Source organism: Dinoponera quadriceps, unplaced genomic scaffold, assembly GCF_001313825.1.
Source record: "Dinoponera quadriceps isolate SergipeBrazil2010 unplaced genomic scaffold, ASM131382v1 scaffold248, whole genome shotgun sequence".
In the NCBI taxonomy this organism is placed as follows: Eukaryota; Metazoa; Arthropoda; class Insecta; order Hymenoptera; family Formicidae; genus Dinoponera; species Dinoponera quadriceps.
Genome location: NW_014554606.1, coordinates 755,299 through 773,448, shown reverse-complemented (window position 1 = coordinate 773,448; position 18,150 = coordinate 755,299). Strand labels below are relative to the sequence as shown.

Sequence of the window (18,150 nt, the reverse complement as noted above, 5' to 3'; positions counted from 1 at the left end):
TCGGATTTAAACGACGCGCGTTTCCCTCGGGGGGGAGGGCACGTGTGGATATTAGTGAAAGCGACTTTTGCTAATAATTAATTACAACGTACGTGGCATCACGCGTACGCGGCGTTTATGCGCGGCGGAATTATAAATCCTCGTAGAGGGGGAAGAAGAAAGATCATTTGTTCTCATTAGAGATGCCTTCGGTCTCTCTCGCGCTCTCTCTCGCGATTCTCCGCGTGTGTGTGTGAACGTAATTCTCCCTCTAAATAGCGGCTGGGCCAGAAATTGCAGGTGCAACGAGCCGCGGCGATCGATCGGCCACGGAAATAGAACCCGCTCTAATCCGAGAAACAGAAGGATGCTTTCCTACGAGAAGACGCGAGCAAGTCGTCGGAAATGCTTCTTCTTCGACTAGGGGAATATTCGCGGGAAAAATACGCGGACGGACGGACGTACGCTCGCTCGCTTTCAATTAGAATTACGGTCTCGATACGGGTCGGACGCGGAAATTCGACGATTGTTGCGGCCTCGTCAGGACGACGGAAAAAATGAGATACGCTCCGTGGAATTTTATGGAACGGGGTCACGTCGGGCTGTATTCTCACGTAAGAGAGTGTTCAAGAGAGCGATCTCGCTGGCTGCCTGCATTCCGTTCCCGTCTCTCTTTCTCTCTCTCTCTCTCTCTCTCTCTCTCTCCGTCGCTCGCTAATAAAAGCGAGCTACGGCGCAAAAATGAGCTGGTTACTTAACATCTCAGGCGGCGGACGGGAGGCTATTGTTAGCGCGCGTTCCGCGGCGACGACGACGACGAACGTGTTCGCGCGTTTAGCTCCGTTAAACGTGATTAACTTAGAAAGAATCGCGCGCGCGTCGTTCCCGCGGCTAGCCGCAATTGCACGGGGACGTGCGCTAGGACGTCGTCCACTCTCCTTCCGCCGTTTTTCACCGTGCGAGAAGAGAGAGAGAGAACCTTCGTTGAGAGGGCCTGCCTTAGTTTTTCCGTCGCCGGGAGCGAGCAAACTCTCGAACCGCAGCCGGCGGTTCGCCTTCCTCGATTCCCTCCGGTTTTTTATCTACATCCGCACTTGGCACCGATTCCACCGAACCGCTTCAGTTTGAGAAAAAACCGGGAAGGAGAGGGTTCGGCAGTATTGAAAAGTAACATCCGACTTAATCGGACAAAAAGCCCGCAATTCCGGCGAACAGAAGTGCCATCAATCCGGAAAGTTTGAGAAAATAGATAGCAGAGTTGCATCACGTTGGGAAAAAAGCATTTGGTATTTGTGATTATGATTACGTGCACGGGGGAGAATAATTTTGCCGAAACCATCGTTGTTACCGCTCCCTATTCGTTGCGACAGCGACGAAATGTGGCTGACGTAACGAAATTAGAGGGTTATTATTCATAATTGAAGCAGAAGCAGTCTCGCGGCCGGGATAGAAAATATTTTGCCGATTGAATTTGTCCCTGGGACGCGTTGATTCGCCGTTGGAAGAAAATAGTGTTTACCTATATTTACCGATTTGTTCTCGCAGCACAATAATTTGTTCAGACTCGGCAAAATAATCCGACGAAATGGCGATCGGTGTCCATAACAGATCATTTTTGCTTATCCATGCGGTAACCGACAGATTTTGTCGCGTAAAATTTGCCACGCCGGCAAATCATCTTCCTCCGTGTAGTGAGAGAATTATAATCGGGGGGACCATTTTTGTAGCGGGCAAAAATAACTTTGACTTTTCGCGAGGTTAACAGCACACTTCCTCTCCGATTATAATTCTCCGATATTCCTCGATAATTTCCAGGTATCCTTTAATATTTAAAACCTCGCGAGGCCCATCTCACGAGTCGTGGCATTTGAAAGCTCCTAAGAAGCACGCGATAGAGCGATACATTCTTAACGCGATCGTCCGATCAAGCGCGTCTTCGGAGAATCATTTTGCTTCATTACGCTCACGCTCCCTCCTCCCCCCCTCTCCGTCCGCAAATTTTGAGATATCGAACGAGAAAATCGATGCGAGACGTAGACATAGACGTGGTTGGAGGAAGAAGACTTTACGGGAGCGAGCGTGATGTGCAAAGATAGGTCGAAAGATTGATATGACAGAACGTCTCGGGAACTTTCTTTTTCTCTCTCTCTCTCTCTCTCTCTCTCTCTTTTTCTCGGACTAAAGCTTTGAAATTATCGCGTGAGATCGTCGCGCGCGACACAGCAAGAAACGTGACCGCGGGGCTCGTCGCGGGATACACAAATGTGCGCGAGACCACCTGCAACGGAGCGGAATGCATGCGACTTATTGCAAGCGAGCCTTAACTTTTTCCGCACAGTCGGCACACAAAGAGAGAGAGAGAGAACAGCCCGGTTAGCAAACGTGCCGGATCGCCATGTCTCTTCTGTCCGCGCCACGTATTTACTTTTTATCCGCCGTTTTATCCGCGGAATTATTATTATCACGGTGGACGATGCCGGTTACTCACACACATACACACACATACACATATTTATATATATATAAACTCTCTCGACCCAGCGCCGTGACATTTTTACAGCCGCGGAAACGTTGCCGCGTTTACGTGCATTACTACTGTCGGACCGGTATTTACAATTCCCCCTCTCAGCGCGGCCGTCCAATCAGTTAAGTCACCTTTTGCCACTGTTTCTTGACGAGTCGCTAAAAAATTTATATCATTCGCTATCGTCCAGGGTGGATTACTGCAGAGAAAAAAGAAATGCCATTGAAGCAATAGATATTTTCCGACCGCAACGTAATTGGAACAAATCTTCTTGATTCGATGGCAAATATTAGCTAAAATTACTATGTTATGTTGTATTGTCTCGATAATTGAAGTGTCAATTTTGTTTAAATGATATCGCTATCGAGTCAAGAATGTTTACACCAATCATGCGTGCTGCTTGGAAATTCGATTGCTTCAGCAGTATTTTCTCCCCCGTGCATAATCACTTTTATTCTGAGCTGCCGTTAAATTTGTAAAATATGGGTGTTCTACATATGTATATATTTTTGTTATATGTGAGTGTTCATTATATGTATATATTTTTTTGTCTCTCTTAATAAAACTGCTCCGAAAGCATACATATTATGAATGTTCGTACTATGAAAAAAACTAGCTATGTGTTAGGTTATCCAAAGATGAAAAACACGGGAAAGTAAGTGTTATTTTTTGTTAAAGTCTTAATTTTAAAATTTGACAAAAAATGTCAATTTTGGTCACTATTTTGATGTCTGAGACTTTCTATCATCTTTTTTGCCAAGAAGCAATCAGTATTTTACCTTTTTTGTTCTTTGTAACTGGATGACACCTCTCTCTCTCTCTCTCTCTCTCTCCCTCTTTCTCTTTCCTGAGTGTAATGGGAATTCTTTCGACGAGACAGGCGGATCGATGAATTGATCATGCCCTCGCGAGCAACTTCCTCGTAGGAATAGCGAGCTTCGCGGAGAATCACTAGAGAGAATCCAGACAGAGAGAGGAGAGAGCTGCTCTATTTAACACCCGGGGATTTGCGTCGCTTAAGCTTAATCGAATTAGTCTCGCATGCCCGTGAGATTCGCCGAAGTATTCATTAGATGACCGAGAACAAGCGCGGACTGTTCGTTACGGTAATGGGAAGAGAGGGGAGGGTGGTAGACGGAGGGTGTTATGCGCTTACACGGTACCGTCGAAAATTGAGATATCGAGTTATGGTTAACGATATTTCTCATTGGATCCCGGCCGAGTTCTCTTAGGAACTGACTGGGGAACTTAATGAAACTGTTTCAATAACAATATTACACGTCACCCGGATATACCTATGCATTTGAGATGAAGCTGCACGTTTACAAGTAAAGTTCGTTCTCTCTCTCTCTCTCTCTCTCTCTCTCTGTGCGCACGAAGCTGTTTTTCTTTTTCGAACGGAGACAGTAACGTCGTCTCACGAAATTTAATGTGCGAGAGCGATCGAATTTGTTGGTTCTTATTTGTCTTTATTGATACCAGGACTCTGTAAAAGTTCGTCGAATTGTCAGTGATTTCATCGACATCTTGTTATCTGAGGATTAACATTTCAATATTCGAGGTCGCGCGATTGTTTTCGTGTTATCGAGAAAAAGAATTTACGTGCTAGATTCTCTGTGATGTTTCGGTATGCATTTACTTAAATACCGTCGTATGTTTGTCTTTTCTAGCCGACGAAATTGAACGTCTACAAGAACGATGCAGAGAGCTGGGATTACACGACGCCGACGTTGGGTGAGTCCGTCTCTAACTTTCATCTCCCTCATTTCTTTTTTTATTTCCTTCTATCGATGTTATGTACGTGTAATCTCGTAACACACGAACACACATGCACACGCATACACACACATGGAGACACGTAAGCACTCCTCGTGTCTCTCTCGACATGCGTTTCAACGATCGAAGGCACGGGTGCGAAGGCGGACAGGCCCGCTTCTTCGAATTTTGCGAGCAGCCGAAGGGAAAGCTACCTGAAATACTTGAACGTTTTTTTTTCTTTCTTACTCCGAATTTTGTTCGGTGTCTAATGTGTCATTTCTCTGAGTTTATATTTAACAAATGATAAAATTCACAATTTCTATACAATCATTAATAGGAGGTTATAATTATTACGAGGTCGGGAGATAATAATGTCCAATCTCTGGTGTTTGAAAAATACGATAAAGAAGATCATTAAAGGAGGTTGTGAGGTGAGATAAGCTTGATAAAATAATTCGATGGAACTTGTGCTGCGTATACATTGAAATATTATCCAACTGCTCGTGCAATTAGAGAAAAATTGAAAACTGAGATATTTTCAATTAATATTGGCATTTTTTATACGCGTTCTTTGAGATCAGCGTGCTATTTTTAATTTCTATTTTTGATATCGTCTAAACTAAAAATTTTGACAAAACTATATATAAACTAAAGATTTTGACAAAAAAATTACTATGATATTAAAAGAGATTTCAGAATTATTGACCATTTTACTTTTAAAATACAGTGACGTAAAGTTCATTACTTACAATGATATTAGAAATACATATTTAAACTTATATATTTCTTTCTATTATATGCATCTCTATTAAATCAACGGATGCGTAAATAAGAAAAAACAAAAAATAATATTTTCGTATTTGTAATATTATGTATTTGTATATATTTTTTTTACATATTTATCTCAACTTTGGATTTAATATTTATTATTTAGATAATGAAATAAATGCATAGGAATGTAATTTGACTTGATAAGTACCAAATTTATGAGCGTCTCCCTTGATGCGCTACTGAAATGTACGACTGACACGTCGCTGAGCCTTGCAACCTTCTTAAGTGCATCTTGCTGCATCTATGACACACGATGTATGTCTAATTGGCTACTTTTTACGTGCTTTTTATGATACGTACGTTATTAAAAATTTTTCTCTCCGTATTGTCGGAACACGTCGGATTTCGGTGCGAGCGACCGCTGTCGAATTGTTTGTCGAAAGAAAAGGTTCCACTCGATTCCTGGAGCCCGAACCGTCGATGCTGGAATCGCGTTCCGCTGAAAGGGGCCAACCGGCGATATTTCGATTGACCTCTTCCTGCGGAATTCGATCCAATTGGCAACGTCATCGCGTATGTGTGAAACGCATAGAGGATCGTTCCCGACGCCGAGCGCGTGTCGCGCGATTTCTTCCTTTTTTCGGCTTTCTTTTCGCGTCGCTTGTTGTACCTTGGCGTGCACGATAGGGGAAAAGCTAATTCGATCAAACAACGTTTCAAACAAAAGCGCAGAAAGGTTTGTGTGCATAAATTCCCGACGAAATATTCCGTGTATAAAAGTCGCGTGATTGTCAAATTCGACGACCTTCCGAAACAAAGCAACTACCTTCGGTAGAATCGCGTAGAATTTTAAAGAGGTTTTTATTTGTCGTGTTTATGTCTGATCATATCTGCGGATTTGTCACATGAAAGAGTCATAAGCGGGGGAATTTAAAAAAAAAAAAGAGAGAGAGAGAGAGAAATATTTTGCTGTGTGAATGATATTTTATTTATTTGAGGAAGACACTGAAAAGCTACTATCTACGCTACCACTTTGATCTCACAAACGCGCGTTTGTAAACGACATTTATCACTTCAGTATGTAACCGGCGCACAGCGTTTGTTCCGATTAAAATCCATCCTCCTGTAAAGCATCGGTGGCCCACGGCGGTCCCGCCGTCAAATTTCCGCTGTATGAGAACGGTATTAAATTAAAAAGCCCTGAAAAAGTATGACCGGCGGTTCCCGCCGAAAATCCGGCCGGCGGTTTTCGAAAGCCGATTCGGAAGCGGCGCGAGGCCGGGAATGCCGGCGGGAACTCGATCCGGGGAGCTCGAAATTCGTCCCGGTCGTCACACGCGTGAATTCGTCGCGAGCATTCACATGCCGAGCGGAATCCGATAGATCGATTCGCTCTCAGTCAGCACACGGGACGACGACGCGTAAATGGCACAAGACGCGTGCGTAATCATTCGGGCCGGCCGACATGAAACGTCACCGAATAATCCCAGCCCCCTCGAAGCTCGAATGTGCGTCGAAGTGCGCGCTGAAACCTACGATATTCGAGATGTCCTCGAAGCGTGCGCGCAGTGCGAAATTATTAAAGCGCGCGCAGTCGCGACGACGCGCGGATCGGCGGAGCGGCTCGCGTTACGGCGGACAACTCTCGAAATTGCGAGTTTATGTCTCGCGCGCGTGCATACTCGTAAAACGACACCTCCCATCCCGCCGCATCGCGTTGAACGAAACGTAAAACCATACCTGCCGAATAATTTACTCCTTATTTCAATACCTGTAAAAAAAATGCCAAAATCAAGCGAACGTAATTACCTGTCTTCGGGCCTCTTAAATGAAATGATATTCTTGTCAGTTTGAATATATTTTAATTTAGTCCGTAGTATGAACACATGAACGCAGTAATACCTTAATTTGTAAATTACATTGAGAAAAGAAAATATCTTAAAACAAACGAATGTTTTTTTGGTGGATCCTTACACGATATTCACTTAAATTTAAATTCTCTTTATTTGAACCGAGTACAACGTTTATTCGTCTTAAGTAAATAATACTCTAATTTAAATAAAGTGAATTTAGATTTAAGTAAATATCTGTGCAAGGACCCAATTGTGTCCGTTTGTTTCTAGATATTTTTTTCTCTCAGTGTACTGAGTGTAAATGTAAAATGGTTCTAAGTTGAAATGAGTATTTACGAGAATTATGTAGTATTTCTTTTCCATTAACCCTACGTTAGTCGTAATATTTTCCAGTCATCGCGAATGCATCTCACACATACACTAATTTCCTCATTATTTTCCCCCGCTTCTCTTGGAACAATTTTTCTTTCATTAGTACTTGGCTAATAGACTATGCACTAAAGTACATAAAAGACAGTGAAGAGCCCAGAGAACAAAGGAAAAACATTGACAAGAACAAGTTCGACCTTGAGACCGTACAGCAACGGCGATTTACGTTGTAGCCTGAGATGTGTCTATTGACTGCACTTGTGACTAATGGATGGTTTAAAGAAATCTAATCGTTTTAAATTGAGATTTTTCTGTGCAGTGAATATTTTATAAAAATAAATCCCGACTCAATATTATGAATTCAACACGTCGCAATTGTCTTAGTACGTACAACCAAGGACCAGTTTTACGATCTCCGATTAACTTAATCGGCCGTTTAAGTGTCCGTGATTGGTTATTTCTGGCCAATTCCGCTTGACGGCAAATGCGATCGGACAGTACCGATGGAATAATCAGCCGATTAAGTTAATCGAAATTACTATGGAACTGGCCTTAAATATCTATTTATACACAGGGAAAAAGGTTTTTTTAGATTTAGTATTTCTATTTGATCAAAATTTGTTTCATACAAAAACAACATATACGAAATATTATTTGTTCGAATAAAAATTTTGTCTCATTCAAGCAAACTCTATTATCTGACAGAAAGAATGCTGTTACTTGAAATAATATCTTTTAACCAAATAAAATATTATTTTTATTACTTTTATTACAATAAATATATTTAATATTTTTATTACAATAAATATGTAAAGTGAAACAAATAATTTCTTCATAAGAAAATTGTCGTTTGTTTCAAAGTTTTTACTCAAGATAAAGATACATGTTCGTTGAAAAATCTAACAATCGTACTTATCATTAATCGAAACATCAGTTCCTCCGGAGCATGCGAAATTCGTTTGGATGCGATAAAACAGATTGAATCTGAAGAAATCTTTTTCTCAATGTACTAAGAAATCATCACATTGTACGTAATCGATATTATACCTCTACTTCTGGTAAATATTAGCCAAGGAGTATTGGAGTAACCGTTTTACCACGAATCAAACGAATATTACCTGAACTCGGCAGCATTTTTTCCCCCCGGTGCGGGGCGTCTCGCGCTTAATGCGATCTCTCAATTTGATCCGTCGCGCGTGATTCATTTCTGCCGCGTATTAATTCGCGAAACCGATCCTCTCCCATTCCGGTCAACACTCCCGGCTGTGCACACACACACACACACACACACACACACACATAAAGGCGGTGAAGCACTCACGCACGCAGCCTCGTTGAAAAGTCCGAGCCGAAACAACGGGTGTGCGCGCGCTCGCGAATTATTCTTGCGAGTCACGGTTCATTGACCAACGATTAAATCGCGCGACGAAGGCGCGAACGTTAGCTCGCTCGCTCGCTCTCTCGCGCCCGAGAACGGCCGTTTAGCAGCTCAACGCCGTCGTGATGCGTAAATTATTTCGAGTTATCTCGCGACATTATTACCGCGTTTCTTTCCACCGGGCTAAGATTACCAGCGCCGCGTGCGAGCGAGCGAGCGAGCGAATGCGTCTCGCGGCATTAGCGCCGTTTCCCGAGATAATCGCTCCGCGCCCCGGCGCCGCGCGGTTCCGTTGCGCGAATTAGAGCGTCAAATAGCAATTACGCTAAGACAATCTAGCTACGCGAGTTTATTTCCGCGAAAGTAAATTCTCAAGATGAAAAACTCGCTCTACGCGCTCTCCCTCTCTCGCTTCTCTCTCTTTCCCCTCCCCCCCTTCATCTCTCGTTTTCCCTCCCGTTTTGAAATTACCGTAGCTGCAGCAAACGAGATTAGCCTGGCCGAGGGAAGTATGCCGCGCGACTTTGTATTCATTTGCGGGGAAATTATGTTTTATTAACATATCAATTCGCGGGAAGCTCGCGTTCACCTCGTTCGCTGGCGGTCACGCCGCTGTGCTCGCGAGCTTGCGCGTGCGAGTTGCCCGTTTTCAGGATCAACGCCGAGAGATCGCGGGAGTAATATTTAAGTCGGCGATAACAAGGCGAGAGAGAGAGAGAGAGAGAGAGAAGCGCGCGATGAAGTTCGCGCGAACGGAGCGACCGCCGTGTGTTGCTGCGAACAGCAATTAGTAGTGGGGAAGCAATTGCCGGAATATCGCGTGCCAGGTACAAACCTTAAACAGGATTTCAGCGGAACGACAGGCGAGCAGGCACTCGAGGAATTCGCCCCAATTACGCGCGGCCTGACGTTCCGTCACTGGCAGGCGCCGCCAGCAATCGACGCCGACACTGCCCTTTCGAGTCGCGCGAGTCCTAGGAGACGAATTTCCGCGCTAATTGCCGTCGTTTTCGGACAACGATTGCGGGACGCAAGCGGGAACGAGCGGGGGCGTTCACCATTCCGCTCTGCTCGCTCTGGCCGCTAGGATCCTTCCTCCGTCATATCCGCCCCCGCCACACGTCGTCGTGGTAAATCCGTCTCTCTCTCTCTCTCTCTCTCTCTCTCTCTCTCTCTCCGAAGATTACAGCTCGCACGCACGCGACCGACCTCGTCGGTTCCTTCGTTCCCGTTCGGCAAATTTTGCAAAATTGGATCGGGACGACTAAGAATAGATCGCGGAAGTATCGATTTCCCCGCTTTTGGCTTTCGGGGAATAATGGCTTCCTCCTTGAATATTTATCGCGCAAACGTTGAGGTGTATTATTGTTAATTCGCACGGCGGGAAGAGGGAGGGGAGCTTCTTAATGAATATTAATATGTTTCCCTTTGTGCGTATTTCACGCTGAATATACAGGGTGTCCGGAGCTTTCCTTTCAGTCGCTCGTGCTGAGGTAGAACGTGTGGAAACTGAAACAAAAGAGTCCTCTTGCCATTTTGCAAATGCGACCGCGCGGAGTTTCGAATTATTCATATAATGGTCATTCATATAATCGTGTAAAGAGACTTAATTAAGGAGAGATTTAATTTAAGGACTGAAAAATTTACGTTTCATCTGCGAAATAAGCGAGACACCGTTGTCTCTTCGGAATGATTGAACTAGATTCGAACTTGCCGTGCGAACGGAACAACGTTAAACGTTAACGTAAATAACTGTCACACTGTACACTTCAGCGTGAAGAAGGATAATTATTCCTCATAACACGTAAATTTTTTTTAGTTATTACTCAAAGAAACCTTTATACATTTTCATTAATACCACTTTCATTAATTCATTAATAGCCCGAAATTCCGCGTGGTTGTTTGCAAACGAGCTCTCCCGCTCAGTTCAACCGCCCGTTCTACCTTCGCACGAGCGATTGAGTGGGAAAGTTTCGGACACCCTGTGTACGGCGAGCCACCCGCAGATGGACGTCGCAGCGTCGTTTTCAGCGTACTTTGCTACGCGAGAATATCGTATCACAGTGTGGGGTGGACGCGGCCGTGCTAAAAATATCCCCCGAGTCGAAAAATCCATCGGGAAGCCGTAAATCTTCTTCCCTTCGCGTAACATAATCGACATTCCCCGCTCTATTCGGGCTCGAGAATAACTCGGTACAAAACTGGAGCAGTCTGCCAAATGTACGCTCGTAAAATTGGATCAGTTCCTCCGATACAGTCGTCCGCGCGACTGGATAAAATAATATCCGCTGGCGACTATTGATAAGTCTTATCAATTCCTTGCCACGAAACGTCTCCCTCTCCCCCCCCTCTCTCTCTCTCTCTCTCTCTCATTGAAAGAGACTCGATTACATAATACCCGCGGGATTCGCGTCGACGAAACCGGTCCGGCCGGACTAATTGCATCGGAGAGAGAGATAGGTCAGGTCGATCGCTGTACTTCTAACCTTTCCACTCTCGCATCCGCGTCTCTCGCGGATGAAAGTTTCATTAGGTCTAAAGGCGATATCGCACTCTCCCTCGACTCCGTGGTGGTGCATTTCCGCGCAAGGAGAACGGCCGTGCCATTTTCACTCCGTTCGCGGGATGATCCGAGAGGGGTGTATATCGATTTCGAGGAGGAGGCCGCGCGGTCGTGTCGCTGCCTGAACCATTTATCGCGGGAGTGGCATAAATCAAGTTTTGAAGGGTGATCGGTTTAAATCGGATATCGCGGATAAGAATACGACTCGTCGATATTACCGATGATCTTAACGAGGACGCTCGATGCTTGAACCTGCGTCTCTTACCTGAGAGATGAATGATATGCGAGAGGATAAGCGGGCGAGAGAGAGAGAGAGAGAGAGAGTGTTACATCATACTTTTGCCGACGCGCCAATCACGACCGATGAAATTGCCGGTTACCGCGCGAGCGGTTGTCATGCGAGCAACGTCGTTCCCTGTTATTAAATATACTCTGTCGTTTGAGGGAATTAGCGAAACGCTTCGTCTTCATCGCGGGAAATTCAGACGATCGGAATGCACGTTAACTCTCCAATGGCTCGTTGGTTCATTTTTCGTCTAATTAACGCGGAATGTGGATGGAAATATGAATGAATAACAACGTAAAATTTCCTCCTCTGTTCATCGACAAGTGAGAGAGATGCGATAAAATTGATCGAACTGACTATAAAATAATTGCGGCAAAATGCTTTGAAGAACGCCTCGACGTTACGAAGATCCATCTCGCCACTAGAGAGTTGAATCAACGCATCTCGCTTTGATATCTCGGCGAAAAAAATTACCCGGAAGGCATACTCGATGTGAGAAAAGGGGAAAAAGATGAAAGTGGCAGGACGCGTGTCGCCTTGGGAACAATTCGCCCCGGGATTCGCGCGGGACTGCGATGAAACGAGCGTGTGGCGAGCCGCGCGCGCGCACGCTAACCGTGCGTAAACTCCGTCGTCCGCCTCGAAATAAACCGGCCTAACTCATCTTTGTATTTTAATCAACCGCGTCGCTGGTGAGAGCGCGCATTGTGTAACGAGGGCGTGCGCGCGCACATCTTCATCCTCGCGGATTCTCCGGGCGATTAAGTCCCGCGATTAATCTGCCGCGCGCGCGCCGTCTTCTAATGCAATTACACCCGCAGAAATAGCGGGATTCGGCCGGACGCGATCAATCCACCATCCCGATTGCGTTACTCCGAATTTTCTGTCGTGGCAGCGCGAGGAGGAACGCGATTCGGTATTTCGATTTGGCAACGTGATGACGACGACGACGAAACCCGCCGTCATTGGCTCCGTCGTTTCACGCGGTGTGTATGTATTAATGTCGCCAGCGCCGCACAAAGGCCGCCGTCTACGGCCGACGGTGGCGAACAAAGCCAAGTTTGTTTCGAGAAAGTCGGCAGGAAGGTTGATGCAATTTTATTACAGCGCGGCGCTGTTCGACGGAGAAACAGATACCTGCGAGTGCACGATTAAATAAACGAAGGCGTCGCTCCGTCCGTGGCGAGGAGAGAGAGAGAGAGAGAGAAGGGAAGGTGAGGGAGGACTCTATTCGCCTTTGTCCCGCGAAGATTGAAACTTCACAGCGCGGAAGAAACAGGGAAATTCAAAAGCTGCGGATCGTCGCGAAGCGAGTCCTTCTAAACAGCTCCGCTCGAACGGGCGGTAGTTATTCCTTCACGGTGAGGGGGGAGGGACGTTTGCGCTTGGAAATTGAAGCGAGTACGTATTACGTCGTATTTTTTCAACTCGGGTCTTGAAATTAACGGGGAGCGAGGGAAGGGATCGCAGGAGAGAGAAAAAGAAAGAAAGAGCGAGCGCGTTCTGCACTATTTTTCTCGTAAAGTTGCCGCGCGCGCGCGCGCACACGCAATGAAAATACATATACATGTGTATTAGTCGCTGAGAAAAGCGCTCGACAAGGAACATTTTGCTCCGTCGACCTAGCGCATTCGTTTCATAATAAATTCAACCGGCAACTTTTTAATGGACCTCACGAGCTCTGCGACTGCGGAATGGCGTTCGCGTTTATTTCCTCTTCGCGAGCGAGAGCTTCTTCCGCGAGTCGAACTCCGAGTCTCGAAGTTTCCATTGTTTCGAGAGTTACGTATTCCGAGGACGGGGGACAATTCGAATCACGCTAACACGGTGTCGACACTCCCTCGTGATTATCAGATCCCCGCCGATTCGTCGCGCAATTGGCGCGCGAGATCTCAACCGTCCGACCGCATCATGGGTCAAATAGACCCGCAGGCTCAGAGTTCGACTCATAGCGTGCGGTCGGTGTATAAATTGACGCCACAAGGTGGTGACGTGAAATTTGGAAAATTGCACAGGGTCGATCCTGTTTGCGGTGCGAAGGACTTTTCAGAAATGTGCGGAGAGGCGGGTACAATTAAACGAGAAACTGAGGTCCGTCACGACGGTTCGTCAGGTGTCGCTTTTCGCGAGTCAAACGCGAGCCGAAGAGTGGCGCTCTTATTATCACCCCGAACGTCACCCGGACAATCGACGTGCGACAATTACAGACGCTCGTTATAGCCGGGATAAATTTCCACGTTGATTATTTCGGGCGCGTTACGTCTTACAAAGTTTATATACCGCGCGCTCGCGCCGGCTCTATAAATTTTCGGAGTAATTACCTCACGCGGAATGACGTTGGCGTAGACATTTCCGCGGTAATAACTTCGTCACGGCGTTACATCCTCCTACCTCCGAAATGAACGAACTTTCGCGCTAATTGTCGCCGATGTAACGGTATCGCCGGGAATATATGTTATTCCGTATCGTCGCCGCCCGGTTTCGGCGGGGGAAACGGCGGAATCTGAACGCGTCGTTGCGAGATAAGCGTTAATTGAATTTTCGGAATTCCCGACGGAACGAAATATATTCCGGCCCATAACGACGCGTCGCGTTTCACATCCGCTTGCAAGTTTCAGCCGGCAAAGTTATCGAGCGTATCACGAAAATAAGAGTGTCTTGTTAACGACTAGATTCAAATGGAAGAAAGTTCACGTTCGCGGGAGGATGTGTTGGAAACCGACGACCGTTTCGTTACGTCGATGTCGATAAAATTTCTGTCGGTGTGCGGGTGAATTTTTCTCACGCTTCGATGACGGTTCGAGACGGTGAATAGTTATCGTATATAGTAATAATAGCTATCAATAGAATATTTTTTACCCACGGATACGGTAATTTTTCCATTATTTTCCTCCGCTTCTTGAGAAAGTTTTTCCTTCGTTAGCATTTGGCTAATAGACGGACGCTAAAGTACGTGAAGGAAAAACGAAGAACAAAGAAAACAAAGAAAAACGTTGACGAGGACGAGCTCGACCTTGAGGCCGTATTGCATCGCCCGAACGTTTATCTATCGGATATTCCGACTGACGGAAGGATTAAATATTATATTATATTAAATGCTAATATTTGCCGTCGATCAAATTCCCCCGTGAAATTACCGGCGACCCCTGGCCGCGCAAAACTGGCTTAACTCAACAGCTCGAAACGCGATGACACGACGAACACGGTTAACCTTCTAACGGGGTAAGTTTGGGGTCGGGTATGACCCCACTCGTTTATTTTACACCGCCGCTGTTTCTCTCCTCGAGAAATGTTCCACGGTATTATTCATTTTTTCACCCATTTTGTACATTGATTGCGTGAAGAATGAACGAAACAAGAGCACACGTGGTCGGATCCCGTTTTCCTGGACACGTGGAAAACCAATTTTTCCGTTACAGGTGTGAAGGTAAAAGATCGCAAATAAAACTATCGCAATATAGGCAAACACGTGCAAGAAGATCGCACAACGGGGGGCCCGATTTGTATGCGTGGGATAAGTCTCGGCGGCTCGACGCTAACCTTTGTAATCCGGGGCGTAAAGAGAGAGAGAGAGAGCTCGTAACACGAGAAACAAGGTAGCCCGATGTATAGTCGCGTCGGAATAAATCTCTCGTCGAAGGAGATTTAAGTTTGCGCGCGGCGGCTCGCGAGGCTGCGGGGTTGGCCTCGATCGCCGAACGGAACCGGAATAAAAGCCGCTCTCTCTCTCGGCTTCGCGAGGCACGATTTGTGAAAGATGAGACAGCCGGAGCGGGGGGGGGGGGGAATAATCCTTTGCATAAAACTTTAAACTCCAATTCGGCGATCCCCCTCTCTCTTTCCAACCGGAGCGACGGGACGCGGGACAAATGGCGCGAAAAATCGGGCAGCCTCGGGCAGCCCTCGAAGGCGCGCACCGGCGAGTTTAATGCCGTCCCGAGATCTTTTTGATACACCGGGGGAAGGGGGGGGGGAACTTCTGCACCGCCGCAGGGTGAATAAAACGGCGAACAAACGGCGGCGCTGCCGCGCGAGGGTTATCACGCTTGAGAAATGGCGCGCTCGGCGGGCCGATACCGAAATAAACGACAATATTTTCGGAGCGTATCTCGGGAACTGGATCAAAGTAGGAAGCCGGTATAAATAGAGGTATCAGGATGTACGATACCTCGTCGCACGGCCCCGAAACTTTGTCACCGGGTAGTTTACGACGCGACATTGGAATGAATTTCTTCCCTTTTTTTCTTTTTCAACCCTTTAAAGCCCACACATCGATCCCATCGGGATGGGACGTTGTGACTCGCAAGATCGTCTCAAAGGACGTTCCTGGAGAACATTTGTTTGTTCTGAATAGAATTAGCCGTCGAGAAATATGATTCTCGTACATAATTCTGTACATCGGGCGTTTAAGGTATAAAAATATTCGGAGGAAATATTATTATATACGCATTGATATATAATCAAATACCGGGCCTTGAAGGGTTAAGAGTGAGGAGTATCATCGACGCGAAGGGGCTCGATCAAACCGCTGAATCGTTCGATCTGAGATTGACAGGCCAGCGGGGAGAAGAGGGCGCGGGATGAGAGCCGCGCGTTTCCGCGCGAGTAAAGAAGCGTCTCGTCCGTCGCAAAGACGCAAAGTGCAGAAGGGTTAATCGGCCACTCAAGGCGACGGCGATATAGCGAGACGCGTTGATTTATCGGCGCGCGGATCGCAGCTGCTACGACGTGGCGTGCAACAAGATATGCGACGTATGCGTTATGACTGACTGTCTGTGCGCGTCGAAACGCGCCGAACATCCGGGAACGGAATACCTGTCTGCTGCGAGAGGCAGAAGTCGCGCGGCGACGCGCCGAGCGTCGTCATCTCCCCGTCGGAGATTTATGAGTTCGCTCGGCACCCGTGAGAGACGAACACGCCCGTTAACGAGCAAAGTGTCGACGAGGTTTCAGAGGGCTCGACCTCCTCCTCGAGACGCTTCGAGATGCCTCTCGCTCCCCTCCCGGGCGCGCCCCGTTTCGCGAGGATCGTTGAAGCGATATCATCAGGCGAGATATCGCCCTGTGAGATCGCGGACGCCGTGCTCGTTCCTCAAGGATTGCGCGGATCCGCTCGGCCGAGGGCGTCCGAGGAGTTCGATCAATTTCGCGAACGACGGTGCCATCAACTGACGGATGTCGTGCGGCTGTAATTGCGAAACGAGTTCGGGAATGACCGGTCGGTTCGTCGGGCGATTATCGAGTTTATAAGCGACTAATTTGAATTTACCGAAGGTGATGATTATGTTAACAGCCGGCGGGGAGGGAGAGAGTGATTAGTCACGCGAGTGATTAGCGTCTCGGGAAAAATGATGACCGACCGATTCCGCGATGGCTTTCTCCGCACAAGGGATGTTACGGTTGGTTACGGATGACGGTGATTTATGAAATTATCGGACGTTAGTTAGTAGCTCGACGGTTGAATTTTCCGAGAAGCGACGAGCAAGTATTAAGCAAGACGATGATTAATGCAATGATTCCGCGAGTCAAGTGCGATGGTCTGTGAATCTCAATAAACCGCGAATAACTGCGGCGCGGCGAACGCCCGTCATTAATTACCACCAACAGCGCGCGCGTTCTCGCGTGGCGGCGGAATAAACAGCTAGGCAATTTTATACGCAATTTTACGTTACGCGTCGTAAAACAAACAAACAAAAATATCGCTCATGATATTTTCATCGTCGCAATGCGAAATTATTTATTTCGTCGCGATGCAACGCGCGCGCCGCTTCCGCGTGCGCGAATATCGTAATCGAATGAAGCGGTGCATTTCGGTGCAAATCGCAGGTATCAACATTGGATGTACATATTGCGCGCAAATATATATATATATATTCTCTCTCTATATATACGTAGAGAACGCTGTGTGTTTTACGTATTTTCCGGCGAATCTCACTCGTTGTTAATTGAGCGGCCGGCTTAAAATTAATATGACGGAATTAATTATCCCCCGTAATGTAGTGTCGTAATTGCGCGACGCGCGAATCCGCTATTCCGTCCCGGCGGCGGCCGAAATAAATCATCGTTACAGTCTGGCCGGCGGAAGTCATTACGCATTGCGATTATTGCGAAACGTATAAGGGAGATAAACTCTTCGCGGCCGGGCCGCGACATGGCGTTTTACCGGGACGGCCGGTGGAGACGACGGCGGGCTGTTTGCTCTGAAAACAGACGGCGGCCTCCATCGCATCGCGAAAATAATCACGCCCCAAGTTCAGCGACTGTGCTCGGTGATCCGGAAACTACTTCGCGGTGCTGATGAACGGTGAACGGTGTTGAATTATCTCACGAGGCTCCGTCGAGGCAGTCGGCCCGCCATTTTCTCGGGGATCCTTTGAAATCTTAGCCGCATATCGACGGCTCGCCGTCCACGCGTTTGTGATGTTGGAAAACGATCGGTCGTAAGGAAGTTGGAATATTCGCAGCTGAAGATGACGCTTTTTATCATTATTGTCCCGAGGTAAAGGAACTATTTACCTTGGACGGTCGAGGGACTTCCGATACTTTCAGCATCCCCGTTCTATTTACAAGTATAAGAATCCATACATAAACAGAAAGAGGAAATAAGTATTTTCCGTTCATATGCTGAAACACTAACTAACTAACACTAACACTCCATGTTTCTACCTG

General features: G+C 46.7%; 1 protein-coding gene across 2 annotated transcripts in view; it reads left to right on the top strand.

Moving 5' to 3' along the window:
• LOC106752363 (heterogeneous nuclear ribonucleoprotein L) overlaps positions 1-18,150 on the top strand; it is a 184,728-nt gene that overhangs the window by 120,137 nt on the left and 46,441 nt on the right. For both annotated transcript variants that reach the window (XM_014634020.1, XM_014634019.1), the window contains exon 6: positions 4,174-4,237. In XM_014634020.1, the coding sequence (XP_014489506.1) occupies positions 4,174-4,237 (64 nt within the window). The remainder of the gene's footprint in view (positions 1-4,173; positions 4,238-18,150) is intronic.